Source organism: Mobula hypostoma, chromosome 20 (assembly GCF_963921235.1).
Source record: "Mobula hypostoma chromosome 20, sMobHyp1.1, whole genome shotgun sequence".
NCBI classification, from domain to species: Eukaryota; Metazoa; Chordata; class Chondrichthyes; order Myliobatiformes; family Myliobatidae; genus Mobula; species Mobula hypostoma.
This window is the reverse complement of record NC_086116.1, coordinates 20,564,327-20,590,132: the sequence shown is the minus strand read 5'-3', so window position 1 is coordinate 20,590,132 and position 25,806 is coordinate 20,564,327. Positions and strand designations below refer to the sequence as shown.

General features: G+C 40.9%; 1 protein-coding gene across 1 annotated transcript in view; it reads right to left on the bottom strand.

The window, feature by feature from the left end:
- LOC134359366 (mucin-2-like) overlaps positions 1–25,806 on the bottom strand; it is a 113,547-nt gene that overhangs the window by 20,505 nt on the left and 67,236 nt on the right. The window contains exons 27-30 of the mRNA XM_063072502.1: positions 19,987–20,112; positions 18,416–18,554; positions 10,160–10,188; positions 6,337–9,435 (exon numbers count right to left, since the gene is read on the bottom strand). Coding sequence (XP_062928572.1) covers positions 6,337–9,435; positions 10,160–10,188; positions 18,416–18,554; positions 19,987–20,112 — 3,393 coding nt within the window. The remainder of the gene's footprint in view (positions 1–6,336; positions 9,436–10,159; positions 10,189–18,415; positions 18,555–19,986; positions 20,113–25,806) is intronic.

Below are 25,806 nucleotides of genomic sequence, written 5' to 3'. Positions count from 1 at the left end.
AAACTGCGTTAAGGAGTTGGAGCTGGAACTGGATGAACTCCAGATCATTCAGGAGGCTGAAGGGGTGATAAATACAACATATATAGAGGTAGTTACACCCAAGGTGCACAATACAGGAAACTGGGTGACAGTCAGGATGGGGAAAGGGCTTAAGGAGCCAGTGCAGAGTATCCCTGCGGCCATCCCCCTCAGCAACAGGTATACTTTCAAGGGGGGGATGACCGAATAGAGGAAAGTTGTAGTGGTCAGGTCTCTGGCACCGGGGCTGCCTCTATGATTCGGAAGGGAAGGGGAGAGAAAAAGCATGCTGTGCTGATGAGGGATTTGTTAGGGGAATGGACAGGAGTTATGTGGGAGAAAACAAGATTCTTGGATAGTATGTTACCTCCCGGGTGCCAGAGTATGGGAACATTCTTAAGAGGGTAAACAGCCAAAAGTCGTGGTCCATGTAGGTATCAATGACATAGACAGGATGAGTGACGAGGTTCAGCATAAGGAGTTCAGGGAGTTAGGTGATAAGTTAAAGGGCAGGACCTCTAGGGTTGTGATCTCAGGATTGCTACCCATGCCATGTGCTAATGAGGCCAGAACTAGGAAGTTCTAATATGTGGCTTAGGAGTTGGTGTAAGAGGGAGGGCATAAGATTTTTGGATTATTGGGCTATCTTCCAGGATAGGTGAGACCTTTACAGAAGGGATGGTTTGCACCTGAACTGGAGAGGGGACCAATATCCTTGTGGGAAGGTTTGTTAATGCTGCACAGTGGGGTTTAAACTAGAGTTGCAGGGGGATGGGAACCAAAGTGCCAAGACAGTTAGCGGAGAGGGGGTTTGGAGGCAGATGTTGGAAAGACCTCAGACAAAGTTAGGAATCAAAAAGTTGAGCATAGTGCAACTAGTGTCCTGTGCTGAATATATTTCAGTTCAAGAAGAATCATAGGAAAGGTGGATAAAAGTGCTGAAGATGAAGTAGCTGGTTTACAAACACAGGCAGTGTGTAGAGAGGAGGGGCTGTTGATAGGACAAAATTGCAATCAACATGATGAGTTGCAATGTAAAAGGTGGACAAAATCGAAAAGGGTGAATACAGGACTGAAGATATTATATCTGAATGAGGTAGATGAACTTGCAGCACAGTTGCAAATTTGCAGGTATGATGTTGTAGGCATTCTTGAATCATGGGGGAAAGTTTATAGCTGGGAGCTAAACGACAAAGCATACATATTGTATCAGAAAGACAGGCAGGAGGGCAGAAGGGGTGGCGTTGCTCTGTTGGTAAAAAATGAAATCAAATTATTAGAAAGAGGTGATATAGGCTTGGAAGGTGTTGAATCGTTGTGGATAGAACTAAGGAACTGCAAAGGTAAAATAAAAAGACCCTGATGGAAGTTGTATACATTCCCCCAAACAGTAGTAAGGATGTTGCCTACAAGTTACAGCAGAAGATAAAAAATGCATTCCAAAAGGACAATTTTACAATAGTCATGGGGGACTTTAATATGCAGGTAGATTCAGAAAATCAAGTGGGTGCTGGATAACAGGAGGGGAATTTTCTAGAGTGTGTAACAGATGTTTTTTCAGAGCAGCTCGTGGTTGAGCTCACTAGAAGATCATCTATCTAGATTGGGTGTTGTGCAATGAACCACAATTGATTAGAGAGCTTAAGGTAAAAGAACACTTAAGGGAAAGTGATCATAATATGATCAGATTCACCCTGAAATTTGAGAGAAGAAGCTGAAGTCAGATATATCAGTATTACAGTGGAGTAAAGGGAATTACAGAGGCATGAGCGAGGAGTTGGCCAGAAATGAGTGGAAAAGAACACTGGCAGGGATGACAGCAAAGCAGCAATGGATGGAATTTCTGGAAGCAATTCAAACGACACAAGATATATGCATCCCAAACATGAAACAGTATTCTAAAGGAAAGATAACACAATCATGGCTAACAAAATGTAAAAGCCAACATAAAAACCAAAGAGAAAGCATATAATAGAGCAAAAATTAGTGAGAAGTTAGAGGATTAGGAAATTTTCGAAAACCAGCAGAAGGCAACTAAAAAGTCATTAAGAAGGTAAAGATAGAATATGAAAATATGCTAGTCAATAATTTTAAAGAGGATACCAGAAGTTTCTTCAGATACATAAAGTGTAAAAGAGAGGTGAGAGAGGATATCAGACTGCTGGAAAATTATGCTGTAGAAGTAGTAATGGGGCAATGAAACTGCAGATGAACTGAATAAGCATTTTGCATCAATTATTCATGGTGGAAGACGAAAGTAGTATGGTGGAAGTTCTAGGTGTCAGGAGGCATAAAGTGCGTGAAGTTATCATTGCTAGGGAAACGGTTCTTGGGAAACTAAAAGTTCTGAAGGTAGATAATGATGTAATTTAATGTATTTGTAATGATGTTTTGTCTCTCCTGAATTGTAAAACAGTTTAAAATTGTTCCAGTGGTTAACAGTTTCCCTTCCAGGAATGATAGCATGCTCTTAAATACTGTTTCACATTCAACTCAAATTTGTTAATATCCAAGGATGCATCTTAAATTGAAAGGGCAGTCAGATAGGCAGAGGAGATGGGGTGGTTCTGTTGGTGAAAAAAAAATGAAATTAAATCCTTAGAAAGAAGTTACGTAAGATAGGAAAATGCAGAATCCTTGTGTGTAGAGTTGAGGAACTGCAAGGGTAAAAGGATACTGATGGGAGTTATATATAGGCCTCCAAAAAGTAGGATGTGGGGTATAAATTGCATTGGGAAATGGAAGAGGCATGTAAAAAGGGCAGTGCTACGATAGTCATGGGGGATTTCAAAATGCAGAATCCCAAGAGAAGGAATTTGTAGAATGCCTACGAGACGTTTGTTTGTTTTTTTCTTTTACAGCATCTTGTGTTTATAAATATAGCCAGTTCATTGGCTATATTTAAGAGGGAGTTAGATATGGCCCTTGTGGCTACGGGGGTCAGGGGGTATGGAGGGAAGGCTGGTGCAGGGTTCTGAGTTGGATGATCAGCCATGATCATAATAAATGGCGGTGCAGGGTCGAAGGGCCGAATGGCCTACTCCTGCACCTATTTTCTATGTTTCTGTGTTTCTATAAGTCACATGGAACAGATGGTTTACACCCCAGAGTCCTGAAAGAGGTGTCTAAAGTGATCATGGAGGCATTAGTAATGATCTTTCAAGAATCACTAGATTCTGGAATGGTTCAGGAGGACTGGAATATTGCAAATGCACTCTACTCTTCAAGAAGGGAGAGAGGCAGAAGGAAGGTAACTATTGGCCAGTTTAGTCTGACCTTAGTGGTTGGAAAGATGTTGGAGTCAAATATTAAGGATGAGTTCTCAGGGTATTTGGAGGCTCATGATAAAATAGGTCTCGGTCAGCATGGTTTTCTTATGGGAAAATCTTGCCTGACAAATCTGTTGGAATTCTTTGAAGAAATAACAGCCAGGATAGACAAAGAATCAGTTGATGTTGTGTACTTGGATTTTCAGAGAGCTTTTGACAAGGTGCAACTCATGAGGCTGCTTAGCAAGCTATGAACCTATGGTATTATAGGAAAGATTCTGGCATGGATAAAACAGGGGGCAAAGAGTGGGAATAAAGGAAGCCTTCTCCGGCTGGCTGCTGGTGACTAGTGATATTCCACAGACGTCTGTGTTGGAACCGATTCTTTCTATATTATATGTTAATGATTTGGATGATGGACTTGATGGCTTTGTTGAAAAGCTTGCAGACGATTTGAACATAGGTGGAGAGCAGATAGTTTTGAGGAAGTAGGGAGGCTACAGAAGGACCTAGACAGATTAGGAGAATGGGCCATAAAATAGCAGATGGAATACAGTATGGTCATGCACTTAGGCAGAAGAAATGAAAGGGTTGACATATTTTCTAAATGTAGAGAAAATACAAAAGAACTGTGGTGGGAAGGGACTTATAGAGTCCTTGTGCAGAATTCCCTAAAGTTTAACTTGCAGGTAGGTTAAGCCTGTGGTGAGGAAGACAAATGCAATGTTAGCATTCATTTCAAGAGGACTAGAATATAAAAGCTAGGATATAATGTTGAAACTTTAAAAAGCACTGGTGAGACCTTACTTGGAGTATTGTGAGCTGGTTTGGGCCCCTTATCATTAAAATAATATGCTAAAACTGAGGAGGGTTCCAAGGAGATTCATAAAAATAATTCCAGGATTGAATTGCTTGCCACGTGAAGAGCTTTTGATGGCTCTGGACCTGTATTCACTGGAATTCAGAAGAATGAGAGGAGACCTCATTAAATCCCCTGAATGTTCAAAGGCCTTGATAGAGTGGAAGTGGAGAAGTTGTTTCCTATGGGATACAGGGGCATCCTTTTAGAACAGAGATGTGGATGAATTTCTTGAGCTAGAGTGGTGACTCTGTGGAACTCTTTGCCACAGGCAGCTGTGAAGGACAAGTTTTCATATATATTTAAGGCAGAGGTTGATAGATTCTTGATTGGTCATGGCACGAAGCGATATGGGGAGAAGGCAGGAGATTGGAATGAAGAGGAAAATTGGATCAACCATGATGAAACGTCGGAGCAGACTCAATGGGCAAAATGGCCTAATTCTGTTCCTCTATCTTATATTTAATAATATTATAAAAGTTCACTCATATGTTGGAGTGTCCAGAAAACAAACATTCTTAACCCAGGAGTGGTCTCGGCAGCAGAGAAATGTCAGTCTAGACAATGTACTCATTCTCAAGAATAGATCAGCAAAGGGAATGTATAATGTTATTTGAAGAAGGAAATTCAGTATGACAAGTATGGTGGATAAAGAAGATCCAGAGGATGTGGCATATTTTGATTTCTGAAAGGCATTCAGTAAGATAGCACATAAAATGTTACTGTGAGAAAAATCTCATGGCATGGGTACGGATAGAAGAGAGGCAACCAACAGAACCAGAGAGTCAGGAAATCAGTTACCATGATATAAACAATCTACTGTCACAGGACTTGGCATTAGAGCTTCAGATTTATTGATCACTGTTTTAGTCTAAATGGAAGTGATGAATGCACTGAAGAACCTTTTCATTATTGATCCTAAGGAGGTTTGACCTTTGTGTGACAGCAGGAAGTTCAAAGGGGAGCATCTTAATGTTTTCATTACACAGAAATTTACCTAAACAACCAATAGGATACTATACTTGGGCACCTGGCAATACTCTAGGAGAAAAGGGAAATAATAAGTGATCTACCAGCTGTTATCCAGGAACATACAGATGCTGAACGTGAACAGGTTGTTTTATTTTCTGAACAGTGAGATATTCCACAAAAGTAAGTTGCTAACACTCAAGAGGAAGATTTAAACACAACATTTTGTATGTTTTCTTAGCAAAGCTCCATAAAGTTGTAACACGATTTCCCTTACTTGTGTGTCATACACCCCTGCACCCCCATCCCACAGAGAAGCTTTTCAAATTACTTGCAGGATCTCATCTTTTTGCGGAAACACACTCATAGCACCACACATCAAACCCTCAACATCATTGTTCAGACAGGTGGCAGAGGAAAACAGTGAAGGTAGCAGGGAGAAAACACATGTGACTAGGTGTATGTCTGCCATTTCAACCCTTGGTTTGAAGGCAGAAACAATGCATAACAGTTGGAGTACTGACTGGTGCACCATCATCTATACAGTTTACTAGACCTGTCATTCAATGTGCAAGATAGGTAATAATTTTCCATCAAGTTATCTTCCACATTGGTTTTTGTCTGGCAATACACCGACTCATACTCCACAGCCGGACATTTGAACCTCTTGACCAATTCTGCATGCTTTTGTGCATTGAGTACTGTCACATGATTGGCTAATTAGATACTTGCATTAACAAGCAGGATACAGGTGGCACCGCGTGTACATTGTTAAAGTATAGAAAAATTAAAGGTAATCACTTTGAAACAAATTTAATTCAGGGATGGGGGTGATATGGCAGATGTTTCCCTCTTTGAGGATCTAAAACAAGAGGGCACAACCTTAAATAAAGAGTCACAAATTCATGATGGAGATATTTTGGAGAGGTTAGTGAACTTTTGAAACTTTCGATCTTTGAGTGCTATTGAGTCTAAATTATTGAAAATTTTTAAGGTTGAAATGACTTGTGCATTGGATAAACCAACAATCCAATATGCGGGAATCAAGCAGAAAATAGACTTGGAAAGATCATACCATATGCACACCTGAGGTTCATGCAAGGGCACACTTGGAACTGTATCATGCTCAACAGATATGCAACCTGTTCTGCTGTTGCCAAGAATCCCTGTCCATCACTGTGTTTCCTCCCACATATACATACACTTTGCACCCAGACTTACGTGTTATGGTCGGAGTTGTTGTTGGTGTTGTGATTGGCGTTGATGTTGTTGTTGTGGTTGTTGATGTTGTGGTTGGTGTTGCGGTTGGTGTTGATGTTGTTGGTGTTGTGGTTGGAGTTGTTGGTGTTGTGGTTGGCGTTGATGTTGTTGTTGTGGTTGTTGTTGATGTTGTGGTTGGTGTTGTGGTTGGAGTTGTTGACGTTGTTGGAGTTTCTGTTGGTGTTGTTGTTGGAGTTGTGGTTCGTGTTGTTGTAGTTGTGGTAGTTGTTGAAGTTGTGGTTGGTGTTGTTGATGTTGTGGTTGGAGTTGTTGTTGGTGTTGATGTTGTTGTTATTGTTGTGGTTGTCGTTGATGTTGTGGTTGGTGTTGTTGGTGTTGTGGTTGCAGTTGTTGATATTGTTGAAGTTGGTGTTGTGGTTGAAGTTGTTGATATTGTTGAAGTTGGTGTTGTGGTTGGAGTTGTTGTGGTTGAAGTTGTTGATATTGTTGAAGTTGTTGATGTTGTGGCTGGTGTTGTGGTTGGAGTTGTTGATGTTGTTGAAGTTGTTGGTGATGAGGTTGGAGTTGTAGTTGGTGTTGATGTTGTAGTTGTGGTAGTTGTTGATGTTGTGGTTGGAGTTGTTGTTGGTGTTGTGGTTGGAGTTGTGGTTGGTGTTGATGTTGTTGATGTTGTTGGAGTTGTGGTTGTTGAAGTTGTTGTTGGAGTTGGTGTGGTTGGAGTTGTTGTTGGTGTTGTGGTTGGTGTTGATGTTGTAGTTATGGTAGTTGTTGATGTTGTGGTTGGTGTTGTTGTTGGTGTTATGGTTGGAGTTGTGGTTGGAGTTGGAGTTGGTGTTGATGTTGTTGTAGTTGTGGTTGGTGTTGTTGATGTTGTTGGAGTTGTGGTTGGTGTTGTGGTTGGAGTTGTTGTTGATGTTGTTGTGGTTGTTGATGTTGTTGGTGTTGTGGTTGGTGTTATTGTTGGTGTTGTGGTTGGTGTTGATGTTGTTGTTTGAGTTGTTGGTGTTATGGTTGGTGTTGTTGATGTTGTTGTTGTAGTTGGAGTTGATGTTGGTGTTGTGGTTGGTGTTGATGTTGTTGTTGGAGTTATTGTTGGTGTTGTGGTTGGAGTTGATGTTGTGGTTGGTGTTGTGGTTGGAGTTGTTGTTGATGTTGTTGTTGTGGTTGTTGATGTTGTTGGTGTTGTGGTTGGTGTTGATGTTGTTGTTGGAGTTGTTGGTGTTGTGGGTGGTGTTGTTGATGCTGTTGTTGTTGTAGTTGTTGATGTTGCAGTTGGAGTTGATGTTGGTGTTGTGGTTGGTTTTGTGGTTGGAGTTGTTGGTGTTGTGGTTGGTGTTGTTGATGATGTTGTTGTAGCTGGAGTTGATGTTGGTGTTGTGGTTGGTGTTGATGTTGTTGTTGGAGTTGTTGTTAGTGTTGTGGTTGGAGTTGATGTTGTGGTTGGAGTTGTTGTTGATGTTGTTGTTGTGGTTGTTGATGTTGTTGGTGTTGTGGTTGGTGTTGATGTTGTTGTTGGAATTGTTGGTGTTATGGTTGGTGTTGTTGATATTGTTGTTGTAGTTGGAGTTGATGTTGGTGTTGTGGTTGGTGTTGATGTTGTTGTTGGAGTTGTTGGTGTTGTGGGTGGTGTTGTTGATGCTGTTGTTGAAGTTGTTGTTGATGTTGCAGTTGGAGTTGATGTTGGTGTTGTGGTTGGTTTTGTGGTTGGAGTTGTTGGTGTTGTGGTTGGTGTTGTTGATGATGTTGTTGTAGCTGGAGTTGATGTTGGTGTTGTGGTTGGTGTTGATGTTGTTGTTGGAGTTGTTGTTAGTGTTGTGGTTGGAGTTGATGTTGTGGTTGGAGTTGTTGTTGATGTTGTTGTTGTGGTTGTTGATGTTGTTGGTGTTGTGGTTGGTGTTGATGTTGTTGTTGGAATTGTTGGTGTTATGGTTGGTGTTGTTGATATTGTTGTTGTAGTTGGAGTTGATGTTGGTGTTGTGGTTGGTGTTGATGTTGTTGTTGGAGTTGTTGGTGTTGTGGGTGGTGTTGTTGATGCTGTTGTTGAAGTTGTTGTTGATGTTGCAGTTGGAGTTGATGTTGGTGTTGTGGTTGGTGTTGATGTTGTTGTTGGAGTTGTTGGTGTTGTGGGTGGTGTTGATGCTGTTGTTGAAGTTGTTGTTGATGTTGCAGTTGGAGTTGATGTTGGTGTTGTGGTTGGTGTTGTGGTTGGAGTTGTTGGTGTTGTGGTTGGTGTTGTTGATGATGTTGTTGTAGTTGGAGTTGATGTTGGTGTTGTGGTTGGTGTTGATGTTGTTGTTGGAGTTGTTGGTGTTGTTGGTGTTGTTGATGCTGTTGTTGTAGTTGTTGATGTTGCAGTTGGAGTTGATGTTGGTGTTGTGGTTGGTGTTGATGTTGTTGCGGTTGTTGTTGATGTTGTGGTTGGTGTTGTGGTTGGAGTTGTTGTTGATGCTGTTGTTGGAGTTGTTGTTGGAGTTGTGGTTGGTGTTGATGTCGTTGTTGGAGTTGTTGTTGGTGTTGTGGTTGGTGTTGATGTTGTGGTTGGTGTTGTGGTTGGAGTTGTTGTTGATGCTGTTGTTGGAGTTGTTGTTGGAGTTGTGGTTGGTGTTGATGTCGTTGTTGGAGTTGTTGTTGGTGTTGTGGTTGGTGTTGATGTTGTTGTGGTTGTTGTTGATGTTGTGGTTGGTGTTGCGGTTGGAGTTGTTGTTGATGCTGTTGTTGGAGTTGTTGTTGGAGTTGTGGTTGGTGTTGATGTCGTTGTTGGAGTTGTTGTTGGTGTTGTGGTTGGTGTTGTTGATGTTGTTGTTGTAGTTGTTGTTGTTGATGTTGCAGTTGGAGTTGATGTTGGTGTTGTGGTTGGTGTTGATGTTGTTGTTGTGGTTGTTGTTGATGTTGTGGTTGGTGTTGTGGTTGGAGTTATTGTTGGTGTTGTGGTTGGTGTTGATGTCATTGTTGGAGTTGTTGTTGGTGTTGTGGTTGGTGTTGTTGATGTTGTTGTAGTTGTTGTCGTTGATGTTGTAGTTGGAGTTGATGTTGGTGTTGTGGTTGGTGTTGTTGATGTCGTTGTTGGTGTAGTTGTCGTTGGCGGTGTCGTTGTAATTTCTAAAAAAGAAATATAATTACAATTACAAAAGTACAATAATGGTTTCTTAAAAAGTAATCAAATCAGTAAACACTTTATTTCGTGCCATAGAGATACTTAGGAAATGATTATAAAATAATTATGACATTTTGCTCTTAAATATAGTCATCTGGAGATTAACTGGAATATTAAAAGTTAGAACATTATTAACTTTATAGTATCTTTACTAATAAAGTTATGAAGCTATTATTGAACATATGGTAAAGTGAAATAGTATTGATCCCATCAAGATAGCAACAGCGTCCCATTGTCAGTTTATCATGTTACCATAAAAGTTAGGAAGAAAACTTATTAAATATATCTCCAGATTTGCACTATGTTTAAATATTCAGGTATATTGAGTAACATCTATGGAGGAAACAGCAATAATTTTCTTTGATGACCTTTTATCTAGTCCTGATTAAGGGCATCTGGGTGAAAGGTTAGCTCTATTTACAGATCCCGCCTAACATGCTCTTTCTTTTCAGCATTTGTTTTTTCCAGTTTTATATTTCCAGCATCTGAAGTTTTTTGTTTTGTATTGAAATCAACTTCTGATGTTAAAAAGTAGTCTATAAATTACTTGAGTTATCAATAATTCATTTAACAAAGAGTCAGATGAAATATCAGCCTAGTACTCGTTAATTCTTTGTTTCGATGGATTTATTCTAGTAAGTTTATTGTTGAAAAGGAAAATTTACTTACCACATTCGACCTTTCCTTTGCTGCATTTACTGTAAAATATGAAATGGTTTGTTGAGTTTTAGATAATAGATGTTTTTGTCTAAATCAATGCAAAAATTCTCTCTAGAGCTTCCATATCATCTAAAGTCATCTTTAAGCCAAGGAGATATTGCAACCTTGTATATTTATAATACAGATAAATGGAGCAGAATTATATATTCAACCCTGCTTCATTAACCAGTGAGGAAGATATAAGCATTTTTGCACACCTACCTAGCTAAACCTAAAAATCATTTACAGTTTTAATCAATAAATTTAATCTAATATGCAAAGAACCAACATCCTTTAATGAGTACATTATTCCAACAGACAGGATAGTTTGATTTTGTTTTGCAACATTTTCACTGATATTGTGGCCAGTGCAAACCCACAGCACTTGAGGATACAATTTGGCAACTGTACATGCATAAACTAATGAGACTAGTGAGCATTATTTAGTGACTTTTTAAAATTGTCTTAAGTTATTTTCATATCTTAACACCCAAGACTTACATTATTTTCATCAATCACGAGGAAAAATTATTTCCAATATTTCCAGGAGGCAAAATTACCTTATTTTAAACTATTTTATCTACAAACGTTTGTATTAATGGCATAATCAAACCACTTTAAAGTAGTAAGATCTGTCGAACTCATATCAAATTGTTTAAGATGCAGTTGTCATTCTAACATCTCCTGAGGAAATAGTGAAAAAAAATCTGACATGGGAGTTGAAAGATGCTCTTGATGTGTTGCATTTCAGGATAGTTTCACAAACGTTTTCTATGTTTTAACTGCAATTTTTAATTCAAGATAATAAAAAACAATTTCAAGTAAGATATTAATGTTAAAATGAGAGGATATATTATTCTGTTCATGTTCTTAGTTATAATGTTGTGGAACATTTTAATTATTGCACATTCAAAACAAAGAGAGTGAATCTGCTAATGACAGTAGTCATACATTTACTCATTTTAACTGCCTCTAGAAGTCCAACCCTACACCCCTGTCGTAACAGGTGGAAACAGGCAAGGCTGACTAACAAGGCTCTTGTGAAGCTGTATAGGTGAATCACCTGTACAGTGGATACAATGGATTACAGAGACATTGACTTTCAGTCATACATAGAAACACAGAAAACCTCCAGCACAATACAGGCCCTTCAGCCCACAAAGCTGTGCCGAACATGTCCTTACCTTAGAAATTACCTAGGGTTACCCATAGCCCTCTATTTTTCTAAGTTCCAATTACCTATCCAGGAGTTTCTTAAAAGACCCTATCGTATCCGCCTCCACCACCATTGCTGGCAGCTCATTCCACGCACTTACCACTCTCTGCATAAAAAACTTACCCCTGACATCTCTGTACCTACTTCCAAACACCTTAAAACTGTGCCCTCCCCTGCTAGCCACTTCAGCCTTGGGAAAAGCCTCTGACTAGCCACATAATCAATGCCTCTCATTACCTTATACACCACTATTGGGTCACCTCTCATTCTTCATCACTCCAAAGAGAAAAGGCCAAGCTCACTCAACCTATTCTCATAAGGCATGATCCCCAGTCCAGGCAACAACCTTGTAAATCTCCTCTGCACCTTTTCTATGGTTTCCACATCCTTCCTGTAGTGAGACGACCAGAAATGAGCATAGTGCTCCAAGTGGGGTCTGACCAGGGTCCTGCATACAGTTGAAGTCAGAAGTTTACTTACACCTTAGCAAAATACATTTAAACTCAGTTTTTCACAATTCCTGACATTTAATCCTAGAAAACATTCCCTGTCAGTTAGGATCATTACTTTATTTTAAGAATGTGAAATGTCAGAATAATAGTAGAGAGAATGATTTATTTCAGCTTTTATTTCTTTCATCACTTTCCTACTGGGTCAGAAGTTTACATACACTTTGTTAGTATTTGGTAGCATTGCCTTTAAATTGTTTAACTTGGCTCAAACATTTTGGTAGCCTTCCACAAGCTTCTCACAGTAAGTTGCTGGAATTTTGTTCCATTCCTCCAGACAGAACTGGTGTAACTGAGTCAGGATTTTAGGCCTCCTTGTTCGCACGCGCTTTTTCAGTTCTGCCCACAAATTTTCTATCGGATTGAAGTCAGGGCTTTGTGATGACCACTCCAATACCTTGACTTTGTTGTCCTTAAGAAATTTTGCCATAACTTTGGAGGTATGTTTGGGGTCATTGTCCACTTGGAAGACCCATTTGCGACCGAGCTTTAACTTGCTGGCTGATATCTTGAGATTTTGCTTCAATATATCCACATAATTTTCCTTCCTCATGATGCCATCTATTTTGTGAAGTGCACCAGTCCCTCCCGCAGCAAAGCACCCCCACAACATGATGCTGCCACCCCCATGCTTCATGGTTGGGATGGTGTTCTTTGGCTTTCTAGCCTCACCCTTTTTCCTCAAACATAACGATGGTCATTATGGCCAAACAGTTTCATTTTTGTTTCATCAGACCAGAGGACATTTCTCCGAAAAGTAAGATCTTTGTCCCCATGTGAACTTGCAAACTGTAGTCTGACTTTTTTATGGTGGTTTTGGTGTAGTGGCTTCTTCTTGCTGAGCAGCCTTTCAGGTTATGTCGATATAAGACTCGTTTTACTGTGGATATAGATACTTGTCTACCTGTTTCCTCCAGCATCTTCACAAGGTCGTTTGCTGTTGTTCTGGGATTGATTTGCACTTCTCGCGCCAAAGTACGTTCATCTCTAGGAGACAGAATGCGTCTCCTTCCTGAGCGGTATGACGGCTACGTGTTCCTATGGTGTTTATACTTGTGTACTATTGCTTGTACAGATGAATGTGGTACCTTCAGGCGTTTGGAAATTGCTCCCAAGGATGAACCAGACTTGACATCATTTTCTGACCTCAATCCGATAAAAAATTTGTGGGCAGAACTGAGAAAGCGCGTGTGAGCAAGGAGGCCTACAAACCTGACTCAGTTACACCAGTTCTGTCTGGAGGAATGGAAAAAAATTCCAGCAACATACTGTGAGAAGCTTGTGGAAAGCTACCCAAAATGTTTGACCCAAGTTAAACAATTTAAAGGCAATGCTACCAAATACTAACAAAGTATATGTAAACTTCAGACCCACTGGGAAAGTGATGAAAGAAATAAAAGTTGAAATAAATCATTCTCTCTACTATTATTCTAATATTTCACATTCTTGAAATAAAGTAGTGATCCTAACTGACCAAAAATAGGGAATATTTTCCAGGATTAAATGTCAGAAATTGTGGAAAACTGAGTTTAAATGTATTTGGCTAAGGTGTATGTAAACTTCTGACTTCAACTGTAGCTGCAACATTACTCTCGGCTCCTAAATTCAATTCCATGATTGATGAAGGCCAATGCACCGTATGCCTTCTTAACCACAGTCAACCTGCGTAGCAGCTTTGAGTGTCCTATAGAATCTGACCCCAAGATCCCTCTGATCCTCCACACTGCCAAGAGTCTCACCATTAATACTATATTCTGCCATCATATTCGACCTACCAAAATGAATCACCTCACACTTATATGGGTTGAACTTCATCTGCCATTTCTCAGCCCAGTTTTGCATCCTACCGATATTCCGCTGTAACTTCTGACAGTCCTCCACACTATCCAAAACACCCCCAACCTTTGTGTCATCAGCAAATTTACTAAACCATCCCTCCACTTCCACATCCAGGTCATTTATAAAAATCACAAAGAGTAGGGGTCCCAGAACAGATCCCTGAGGCACGCCACTGGTCACTGACCTCCATGCAGAATATGACCCATCTACAACCACTCTTTGACTTCTGTGGGCAAGCCAGTTCTGGATCCACAAAGCAATGTCCCCTTGGATCCCATGCCTCCTTACTTTCTCAATAAGTCTTGCATGGCGTACCTTATCAAATGCCTTGCTGAAATCCATATACATTACACCTACTGTTCTACCTTTATCAATGTGTTTAGTCTCTTCTTCAAAAAAATCATTAGGCTCGTAAGGCACGACCTGCCTTTGACAAAGCCATGCTGACTATTCCTAATCATATTATGCCTCTCCGCTATCTTTACTCCCTTTCTTCATGTCATGTCGCTTTTATGGTTATTTCAACCATAACTGCTGGTATAGTACACAATAAAAACGAAACCATGTTCCTCCAGGACCATGAATGAGGGAACAACATCCGCAACCCTCCAATCCTCCAGAACATCTCCCATCCCCATTGATGATGCAAAGATCATTGCCAGAGGCTCAGCAATCTCTCCCTCACCTCCCACAGTAGCCTGGGGTACATCTCGTCCAGTCCCAGTGACTTATCCAACAATGCTTTCCAAAAGCTCCAGCACATCCTCTTTCTTAATATCTACATGCTCAAGCTTTTCAGGATGCTGTAAGTCATCCCTACAATCACCAAGGTTCTTTTCCATAGTGAATACTGAAGCAAAGTATTCATTAAGTACCTCTGCTATCTGCTTTAGCTCCATACACACTTTTCCACTCTCACACTTGATTGGTCCTATTCTGTCACATCTTATCCTCTTGCTCTTCACATACTTGTAGAATACATTGGGGTTTTCTTTAATTCTGTCCACCAAGCCCTTCTCATGGTCCTTTCTGGCTCTCCTACTGTCATTTTTAAGCTCCTTCCCGCTAGCCTTATAATCTTCTAGACCTCTATTGTTACCTAGTTTTTTGAACCTTTCGTAAGCTTTTCTTTTCTTTTCCCGATAGCCTTTGTACACCACGCTTCCTGTACCCTACCAACCTTTCCCTGTCTCATTGGAACATACCTATGCAGTTCCCCACACAAATATCCCCTGAAACATTTGCCACATTTCTTCCGTACATTTCCCTGAGAACATCTGTTCCCAATTTATGCTTCCAAATTCCTGCCTGATAGCCTCATATTTCCCCTTACTCCAAGTAAACACTTTCCTAACTTGTCTGTTCCTATCATTGTCCAATGCTATGATAAAGGAGATAGAATTGTGATCACTATCTCCAAAATGGTCTCCCACTGAGAGATCTGACACCTGACCAGGTTCATTTCCCAATACCAGATCAAGTATAGTCTCTCTTTTTGCAGGCTTATCTACATATTGGATCAAGAAACCTTCCTGAACACACCTAACAAACTCCACCCCATCTAAGCCCCTTGCTCTAGGGAGATGCCAATCGATATTTGGGAAATTAAAATCTCACACCACGACAATCCTGTTATTATTACACTTTTCCAGAATCTGTCTCCCTATCTGCTCCTCGATGTCCCTGTTACTATTGGGTGGTCTATAAAAAACAACCAGTAGAGTTATTGACCACTTCCTGTTCCTAACTTTTGACCCACAGGAACTCCATAGACAATCCTTCCATGACTTCCTCCTCTTCTGCAGCTGTGATACTATCTCTGATCAACAGTGCCATGTCCCCACCGTTTTCGTCTTCCTCCCTGTCCTTTCTAAAACATCTAAAGCCTGACACTCGAAGTAACCATTCCTGCCCCTGAGCTATCCAAGTCTCTAATGGCCACCACATCATAGCTCCAAGTACTGATCCATGCTCTAAGCTCATCCGCTTTGTTCATAATACTCCTTGCATTAAAATAGGCACACCTCAAACCATCGGGCTGAGTGCGTCCCTTCTCTATTGCCTGACTATCCTTCCTCTTGCACTGTCTCAAGCTTTTTCTATTTGTGAGCCAACCGCCTCTTGAGTTTAGTTCCCACCCCCTAGCAATTCTAGTTTAAACTCTCCCCAGTAGCCTTAGCAAACCTCCCTGCCAGGATATTGATCCTCCTGGGATTCACGTGCAACCCGTCCTTTCTTGTACAGGTTACACCTGCCCCAAAAGAGGTCCCAATGATCCAGAAATCTGAATCCCTGACCCCTGCTCCAATCCCTCAGCCATATATTTATGCTCCACCTCATTCTATTCCTATGCTCACTGTCACGTGGCACAGTCAGTAATCATGAAATTATTACCTTTGAGGTCCTGCTTCTCAACTTCCTTCCTAACTCCCTGTAGTCTGTTTTCAGGACCTCCTCCCTTTTCCTACCTATGTCATTGGTACTAATATATACCACGACCTCTGGCTGTTCTCCTTCCCACTTCAGGATGTCGTGGACACGATCAGAAACATCCTGGACCCTGGCACCTGGGAGGCAAACTACCATCCGTGCTTCTTTCCTGCATCCACAGAGTCGCCTGTCTGACCTCCTAACTATAGAGTCCCCTGTCACTGCTGCCATTCTCTTCATTTCCCTACCCTTCTGAGCCACAGGGCCAGACTCTCTGCCAGAGGCATGGCCACTGTTGCTTCCCCAAGGTAGGCCATCCCCCCCCAACAGTGCTCAAGCAGGAGTACTTATTGTTAAGGGGGACAGCCACAGGGGTACTCTCTAGCATCTGACTCCTACCCTTCCCTCTCCTGACTGTTACTCACTTGTCTGTCTCCTGAGGCCCCGGTGTGACCACCTGCCTATAGCTCCTATCTATTGCTTCCTCACTCTCCCTGACCAGACGAAGGTCATCGAGCTGCATCTCCAGTTCCCTTAACATGGTCCCTAAGGAGCTGCAGCTCAACGCACGTGGCGCAGATGTGGCCGTCCAGGAGGCTGGGAGTCTCCAGGACTTCTCACATCCGACACTGAGCACAGAATACCGGCCTCACACACATACTCCTTGTCTGTACTCTACACAGGCAACTTACCCCGCTTTGACCCGCTATCTCCGAAGCCCCGTTAAACCAAAACTCTCCTACTCTGTCTTCTTTTACTCAATGTTCGCTTATACAGAGTCTCCTTTTAAACTCTTCTCGCTGTTCTAACTAGCTGATGTCCACGCGCTTGCGCAGTCCTGCCTCGATCAAACTGCTGAAGAAATACCAGCGACTTCAGCGGACGATGGAAACAGATTGTCATCGATGGGCTAAGCACGATTTGGGAGCTAAGGGTGCAAACCAAAAGAAACTATTATTGTGTACTAATATTATTAATCTTATAACTCATCTGTAAATATTGCTTACACCTTCATGTCTTATAAGACAAAAGTAAAGTTTCTTAGTGGAGTTAATACACATGAAAGAGCTGTACAAGTTTACAGCGAGAAAGCAGACATTACACACTGATGTGTTTTGTGAGCTGACTGTTTATTTCTTTCATTTGCATCTCATGAGTGAAGTTAGAAAACTTTCACATATTAGAGACATCTGTCCAAAGCAGTTTTGATGCTTTGGTTATGTAGATGGACACTGTGCTTGCATTGCTATATGTTGCTTTATATTAGTTTGACATACTCTACCTAGCTTAATGTTTATTGATAACTTCAGTTATTTCAGTTTTACTTCATGGAAACATTGTTTTTGCTATTTTACAGGTAGTCATGATTACATAAGAAATATGCTGTCTACTGCCGAACCAGTCTGACTTTTATGGGCCAGTTTTATGGACCCTTAGTAAAAGCTTAAACCACGCAGCGTATTCTTCAGAAATAGTAAACAAATACCCAAAAGGTAAAAAAGAACTCAGGCAGAAAGATAAAGGTATAAATGAAAAATTTTCAAGGCAATACAAAGAAGGTGATACTTCATGTTGAAGATTGAAGACATGACTTTTAACTAACGTGACAATTTGTGAAAAGAAATCTCCCTGGTTCCCATGTCAGTGACAGAAGGTTGAACTTGGTAAGGCATTTAGATTAAAAAAATAATCCATGACCTTTTATCAATTTGGAGCAAATCATGACCAAAGCCCTCCAACCCACTACAAACTAACAGTTTCCATGAAACCTTAATTTTCATGAAAGATCTTAAAATTCAACTTACTCTTTCATTATAGACCCCCAATTTAACTCTAATAGTGAGAATGTAAGATCACCAAGTTACTTCCAGTATTCTTAATGAACGTCTGTTTGGAGTACATGGATTTTTAATTTTAAAGTATTTCTGATAAGAACAGACAACGTTCAACTTTATCACTATGTTAAACAGTATTTTCTGCACAGAAGCAGGGTATTCAGGCAAATTTTTGGGCCATCGTAATTTCTTTCCAATGCATTTCCTTAATCTAACCTATTAATATATCATCACATTCTTCTTATCCAGACATGTTCATCCAGCAATACTTGATGTACATCTAGGTTCTGCCTTCTATTACATTCTAATACACCTGGGAAAAAAACTGCTTTGTTTTGGACATCCCAACAAATATAATTAATTTCCTTTCAGATTAATAACTATGAAAGTACCTTACCAGTGTTCACAATCAGTTATGGTATCATTTGGATTATATATTTGACCATTGTAGTAACAGGTACACTCTTCTAGATTGACACATTTCATGTTATTTTCATCCAGATAAGGAGCCGTCTCAGGGCACTTTGGATAGCAGCCTAATCAATACAAAAAAAATTAAATTTAGTCAATGTTAAACATTTATTAGTAGATTATAAATAGATTAATTTGTGGTTTTATATAATTATACCACAGTACTTAATTTACTGGTTGGACTCTTGGAATGAAAAATGAAACTTAACTAGACCAGTCACATAAGTACTGAGGTTACACGAGCAGGATAGAAGTTTGGTATACTGTGGCAAATGACTCATATCCTAAGTAATATGGCAATTTCCAGGACAAAAAAAAACCTGCTTAGCTGGCCCCCTGCCACATGCATTCCCATCACCCCTGACTGAATGGCTGCAGTTTGTAACATCTTCCAATATGTATTGTAGGTCTCTGTCTCAGTTATTCTGACTACACCTCCCAAAATATATAATTTACAGTCAAGAAGGATAAGGAAAGCAGGTTCATGGGAAAACCACTACACTCAGGTTTCTTCCAAGTTGCATACCATCCTAACTTATATTGCTGGAACTTGTTTCTCAACAGCACTGTGGCAGTAACTTCACCAGCAGGACTGCAGTGGTTCAAGCAACCTTCTCAAAGGCAATTAGGAATGGTCAATAACACTGACCATATTGCCAGTACAGATAGTATGAACCTATTTGAAAATACTACTTACTTTAAGAAGTATTTTACAAAGAAATTAAATATATTTCAACAGGAATACACAAGGAAGCACATCTAAACTAGAAAATTAAGCAATTCTCATTTATATGTTTGATTTGCTTGCTATCCTTCTCTCTCGTGGCTTCTTTTTATCTCACTTTAATTGGTTTGCTGGAAATGCCACATTATCTGGGTAGAAGCTTGAAGAGCAGATATCCCGTTCTGAGAATTGAGGAAGATTGTCCTTCCTTGCTAGTGTCACGACAGAGCCCAGTTGTTCATGGATTAGTGATACACTGAGCAGATTTTCTGATTTACTCCTATTTCTAATGTTAATTCTGTCCCTATCTTTCTTTCATGGATTTTATTTTAATAAAGCTGAACTGCTTCAGGCAAAAAAAGGTTCTGGCTTTCATTACACCAATCTGGCCTACACTTCAGGCTGCTTCCTTGTCTGATTAATTCTAAATATGCATTAGTAGAAGAAGGAATTGGCAATAAATTTCAACTTCCCAACATTCCCAGAAAAAGAACTAACATAATTCATGAACGGAAACAATGAATGACCAATCCATGTAAAAAACAACAGAGAGTTAAATCAATGCCTATTCCCCTCAATGCTGATCTGAACTAATGTAACATCGTAACAAGACACTGAACCTTAAACCTTCTTGTATGTGACTTAGCAGTGAAATATTAGCAGTATCGGAAAACCAGGTTAAAAGTTTGGTTAAAAGCAGCGCAAACATATAGGAAACAAGTAGAATTCCTCCAAAACATCTAAACTACAGTAAAATTATGAAATAAGCCCACCTTCAAGACGTGCAGAAAGTTTTCTTCGAACTGAATGATCAGAACATGTTTTAGCTGTTAATGTTCCACATGGCTGGTAGTGCCAGGTACACTCGTTGTTGCCATTGTAGTAGTCACAGTATACAGCTGCAATGTAAAATGAAAGGAGTTAGTACATTATTGTCAGTAATTTATTCACCACCAAGTGATTAAAAAGGTTTGATTTATGTCATAATCCAAACAACATTGAAATAGAATGGATATAGTTACCACTTTTTCAAGACCTTGCCATGTAATCTGTCTCAAGGTGCAGGTCTGTGTACCAGTTAATGTAAATTAAAACTAGACGCCACAGTCCAAGAGTCTGATACAAAACATTCAGCATTCCAAGCATCACACACACATAAAGATGGTAAGAGAACATACTTTAAAGAGGTATTTTAAAATATATCAGTTCCAAAAATTTGCCACCAGCAGTAGGGTATCTACACTAGCTAATGACTTATATGGTGGTGGCGGTAATGCACCATAAAGCTGGGTGCCAACCACCGTAAAACAAGACGGAAAAGAATTATATGTCAATTTAACAAAAATCTTTTAGCTTTACTGGCTAAAGACATCTTGCTCCAACTTGGTGACTACCTGAACTTTATAATGCCATCGCATGGCTGGGACAACAGAAAATAAATCTAACAAATTAAAACTTTAAAAATGAAAACACACAAGAACACTTTTAAACAATTAGAAACATTTACACAAGCATAATTAATTCAATATAAACTTATCCTTCGTTATACACTTTGCAAACAGTCCTCTCCAGGCAAGTGATTTTCAAGATTCACTAGATTCTGAAATAGTTCCAGAGGACTCAAAAATTGCAAGTGTCACCCCATTCTTTAAGAAGGGAGGAAGGCAAAAGACAGGAAATTTTAAGTCATTTAGCCTGACTTCAATAGTTGGTGAGACCATTATTAAACATGAGGTTCCTGGGTACATGGAGGTATATGATAAAATAAGCCAAAGTCAGCATTGTTTCCTTTAGAGCAGTGGTCCCCAACCATCGGGCCACAAGCATGTGCTACCGGGCCGCAAAGAAACGATATGATTTGGCGATATGAACTGATATGAGTGAGCTGCATCTTTCCTCATTCCCTGTCATGCTCTGTTGAACGTGAACACCACCCCCACCCCCTGGTCGGCCGGTCCACAAGAATATCGACAATATTAAACCGGTCCACGGCGCGCAAAAGGTTGGGGACCCTTGCTTTCAAGGAAATCTTGCCTGACAAATCTGTTGGAATTCTTTTCATAAATAACAGGCAGGATAGATAAGGGAGAGTTAGTGGATGTTGCTTACTTGGATTTTCAGAAGGCTTTTGACAAGGTGCCACACATAAGAGCCATGGGATTATAGGAAAGATACTAGCATGGATAGATTGGCTGACTGGCAGGAGGCAAAGAGTGGGGAAAATGGGGACCTTTTCTGGTAGGCTGCTAGTGACCGGTGGTGTTCCTCAGGGATTGGTTTTGGGACAGTTTCTTTGCTTCTTTTCACATTATATGTCAGTGACCTGGATGATGGAATTGATGGCATGGTGGCCAAGTTTGTGGATGATAAAAGGATAGATGACATGCAGGCAGTGTTGAGAAAGCAAAGAGTCTGCAAAACGTCTTGAACAGATTAGGTGAAGGGGTAAAGAAGTAGCAGATGGAATAGAGTGTAGGGGAGTGTAAGATCATGCACTATGTTAGAAGAAATTACTAGTTTCTAAACAGGGAGCAAATTCAGAAATTGAAGGTGCAAAGTGCCAACCAACCAGTTGGAGTGTTCAAGCATATTTTTAGTCTTTCAGTTTCCTACCTGCTTCAAAAGGGCACTAATCATACCAATGCCCAAGAAAAGCAGAATGAGCTGCCTCACAACAGGAATTCTGCAGATGCTGGAAATTCAGGCAACATACATCAAAGTTGCTGGTGAACGCAGCAGGCCAGGCAGCATCTATAGGAAGAGGCGCAGTCGACGTTTCAGGCCGAGACCCTTCGTCAGGACTAACTGAAGGAAGAGTGAGTAAGGGATTTGAAAGCTGGAGGGGGAGGGGGAGATGCAAAATGATAGGAGAAGACAGGAGGGGGAGGGATGGAGCCGAGAGCTGGACAGGTGATAGGCAGAAGGGGATACGAGAGGATCATGGGACAGGAAGTCCGGGAAGAAAGACAGGGGGGGGTGACCCAGAGGATGGGCAAGAGGTATATTCAGAGGGACAGAGGGAGAAAAAGGAGAGTGAGAGAAAGAATGTGTGCATAAAAATGAGTAACAGATGGGGTACGAGGGGGAGGTGGGGCCTAGCGGAAGTTAGAGAAGTCAATGTTCATGCCATCAGGTTGGAGGCTACCCAGACGGAATATAAGGTGTTGTTCCTCCAACCTGAGTGTGGCTTCATCTTTACAGTAGAGGAGGCCGTGGATAGACATGTCAGAATGGGAATGGGATGTGGAATTAAAATGTGTGGCCACTGGGAGATCCTGCTTTCTCTGGCGGACAGAGCGTAGATGTTCAGCAAAGCGGTCTCCCAGTCTGCGTCGGGTCTCACCAATATATAAAAGGCCACATCGGGAGCACCGGACGCAGTATATCACCCCAGTCGACTCACAGGTGAAGTGATGCCTCACCTGGAAGGACTGTTTGGGGCCCTGAATGGTGGTAAGGGAGGAAGTGTAAGGGCATGTGTAGCACTTGTTCCGCTTACACGGATAAGTGCCAGGAGGGAGATCAGTGGGGAGGGATGGGGGGGACGAATGGACAAGGGAGTTGTGTAGGGAGCGATCCCTGCGGAATGCAGAGAGAGGCGGGGAGGGAAAGATATGCTTAGTGGTGGGATCCCGTTGGAGGTGGCGGAAGTTACGGAGAATAATATGTTGGACCCGGAGGCTGGTGGGGTGGTAGGTGAGGACCAGGGGAACCCTATTCCTAGTGGGGTGGTGGGAGGATGGAGTGAGAGCAGATGTACGTGAAATGGGGGAGATGCGTTTAAGAGCAGAGTTGATAGTGGAGGAAGGGAAGCCCCTTTCTTTAAAAAATGAAGACATCTCCCTCGTCCTAGAATGAAAAGCCTCATCCTGAGAGCAGATGCGGCGGAGACGGAGGAATTGCGAGAAGGGGATGGCGTTTTTGCAAGAGACAGGGTGAGAAGAGGAATAGTCCAGATAGTTGTGAGAGTCAGTAGGCTTATAGTAGACATCAGTGGATAAGCTGTCTCCAGAGACAGAGACAGAAAGATCTAGAAAGGGGAGGGAGGTGTCAGAAATGGACCAGGTAAACTTGAGGGCAGGGTGAAAGTTGGAGGCAAAGTTAATAAAGTTAACGAGTTCTGCATGCGTGCAGGAAGCAGCGCCAATGCAGTCGTCGATGTAGCGAAGGAAAAGTGGGGGACAGATACCAGAATAGGCACGGAACATAGATTGTTCCACAAACCCAACAAAAAGCTGCCTCAACAACTTTTGTCCAGTTGGACTCACATCCAGTATGATGAAGTGCTTTGTGAGGCATAGCATGGCCAGAATTAACTCCTGCCTAAACAAGGAACTGGACTCACTGCAATTCGCCTACACCACAATAGGTTTACAGCTGATGCAATCTCACTGGCTCTCCACTTGGCCTTGGAACACTTGGACAACAGCAATACCTACATCAGGCTGCTGTTTATTGATTACATCTCAATGTTCAACACCATCTTCCCTTAGTACTAATCAATAAGCTTCAAAACCTGGGACTCGGTATCTCCCTCTGCAACTGAATTCTTGACTTCCTTATCTGGAGAGAACAGTCAGCGTGGATCAGAAATAACATCTCCTCCTCGCTGACCATCAAAACTGGCGCTCCAACACACCTCAAGGGCATGTGCTTAGCCCGCTGCTCTACCCTCTCTACATTCTCCGTGTGACTATGCACAATGCAAACACTATGTATAAATTTGCCAATGACACAACTGTTGTTGACATAATCTCTGATAGTGATGAGGAGGCGTACAAGAATGAGTTAGATTGGCTGGTTGAATTGTCTTGCAACAACCACCTTTCACTCAAAATCAGTAAAATCAAATAATTCATTGTGAACTTCAGGAAAGGGAAGACAAGAGAACATACACCAATCAAGGGGTAAGCAATGGAAAGGGTGAGTAATTTCAAGTTCCTGGACATTAACATCTCTGAAAATCTATCCTGGATTCGTCATTTTGATGTAATTATGAAAATGGCACCCTAGTGACTATAATTCATTAGAAATATGAGGACATTTGGTATCTCACCAATGATTAGCAAATTTCTACAGATGTACCACGGAGAGCATTCTAACTGGTTGCATCACCGCTTGATATGGAAGGGTCACAGCGCTGGTTGAAAAAAACTGCAGAGGGTTGCATAATCAGCCAGCTCCATCATGGGCTCTAGCCTCCCCACTGTCAAGTACATCTTCAAAAGGTGATGCCTTAAAACGGCAGCATACATCTTTAAAGATCCACTCCACCCAGGACATGCCCTCTTCTAATTACTATCAAAAAAGGGAAGGTACAGAAGCCTGAAGACATGCACTCAATATTCTAGGAACAGCTTCTTGCTCTCCGACATAGATTTTTAAATGGCCAATGAACCCAGGTACACTACTTCACTATTTTTGCACAACCTAGTTAATTTTAATAATCATTTAATTATAATTTATCTACTACATTGTATAGCTGAAGCTAAGAGAATTAATGACATATGTCAGCACTAATAAACCTGATTCTGATTCTGTTTCTGACTTGGGAGCCTCAGTTCAGGATTCCCTAAAGGCTACTTGCAGGAACAATGAAATGTTAGCATTCATTTTAAGAGGACTTGAATACAGTATAAAAGCAAGCAAGGATGTAATGCTGAGGCATTGGTCCATCAGTCCATTTGGAGTATTGTAAGCGGTTTTGGGCTCTTAATCTAAAAAATGATGTGCTTGTATTAGAGAGAGTCCAGAGGGTCAACGGTCAAGGAACAACTTAATTCACCATATATATTTACATGTATTAGGAATTTTCTGTGGTGTGTTGGCCCAACATGCAACAAAACAGCATCTAACAAATTATCTAGAGCAAACATATTTATAAAAATAAAGTTGTAAGTACAGATTTGGAATAAAATGTGCAAAATACATGTATACTATTATGTATTTTAAATGTAAACAGTGTATAAAAAGTGTTCTAAAATGCTTACAGTGCAGTACAGTGAATGAGGTCATACATAGAGGTGGGAGGGGTTACTAGAATAGTTGATCTGATTAACTGCCCGTGGGAAAGAACTTTTAAAATGTTATGAACTTTTTGTTTTAAAACTCTTATGGCACTTTCTGGAAAGCACACCAGAATGATCTTGAGAATGCAATGGTTAATATAGGAGGAGTGTTTGATAGTTCTGGGCCTGTACCTGCTGGAGTTTAGAAGAATGAGGAGGGATCTCTTATCAGGTACTGATAGGTGTAGAGAGAGTTGGCGTTGACAGGATGTTTCCAATAGAGGGGGAGTCTAGGACCAGAGACAGCAGTCTCAGAATACAAGGACATCCCTTTAGGACAGAGATGGGGAAGAAATTATTTATTCAATGCATGGTGAATCTGTAGAATTTATTGCCACACATGGCTGTGGAAGTCAAGTCATTGGGTATATAAAAAGCATAGGTTATTGATAAGTAAGGGTTTCAGAGATTACGAGGAGAAGGCAGGAAAATGGGGATAATAAATCAGCCACAACTATGCAGAACATATTCGATAGGCCAAATGGCCTAATTCTGCTCCTGTGTCTCATGGGCTTATGCCTTATG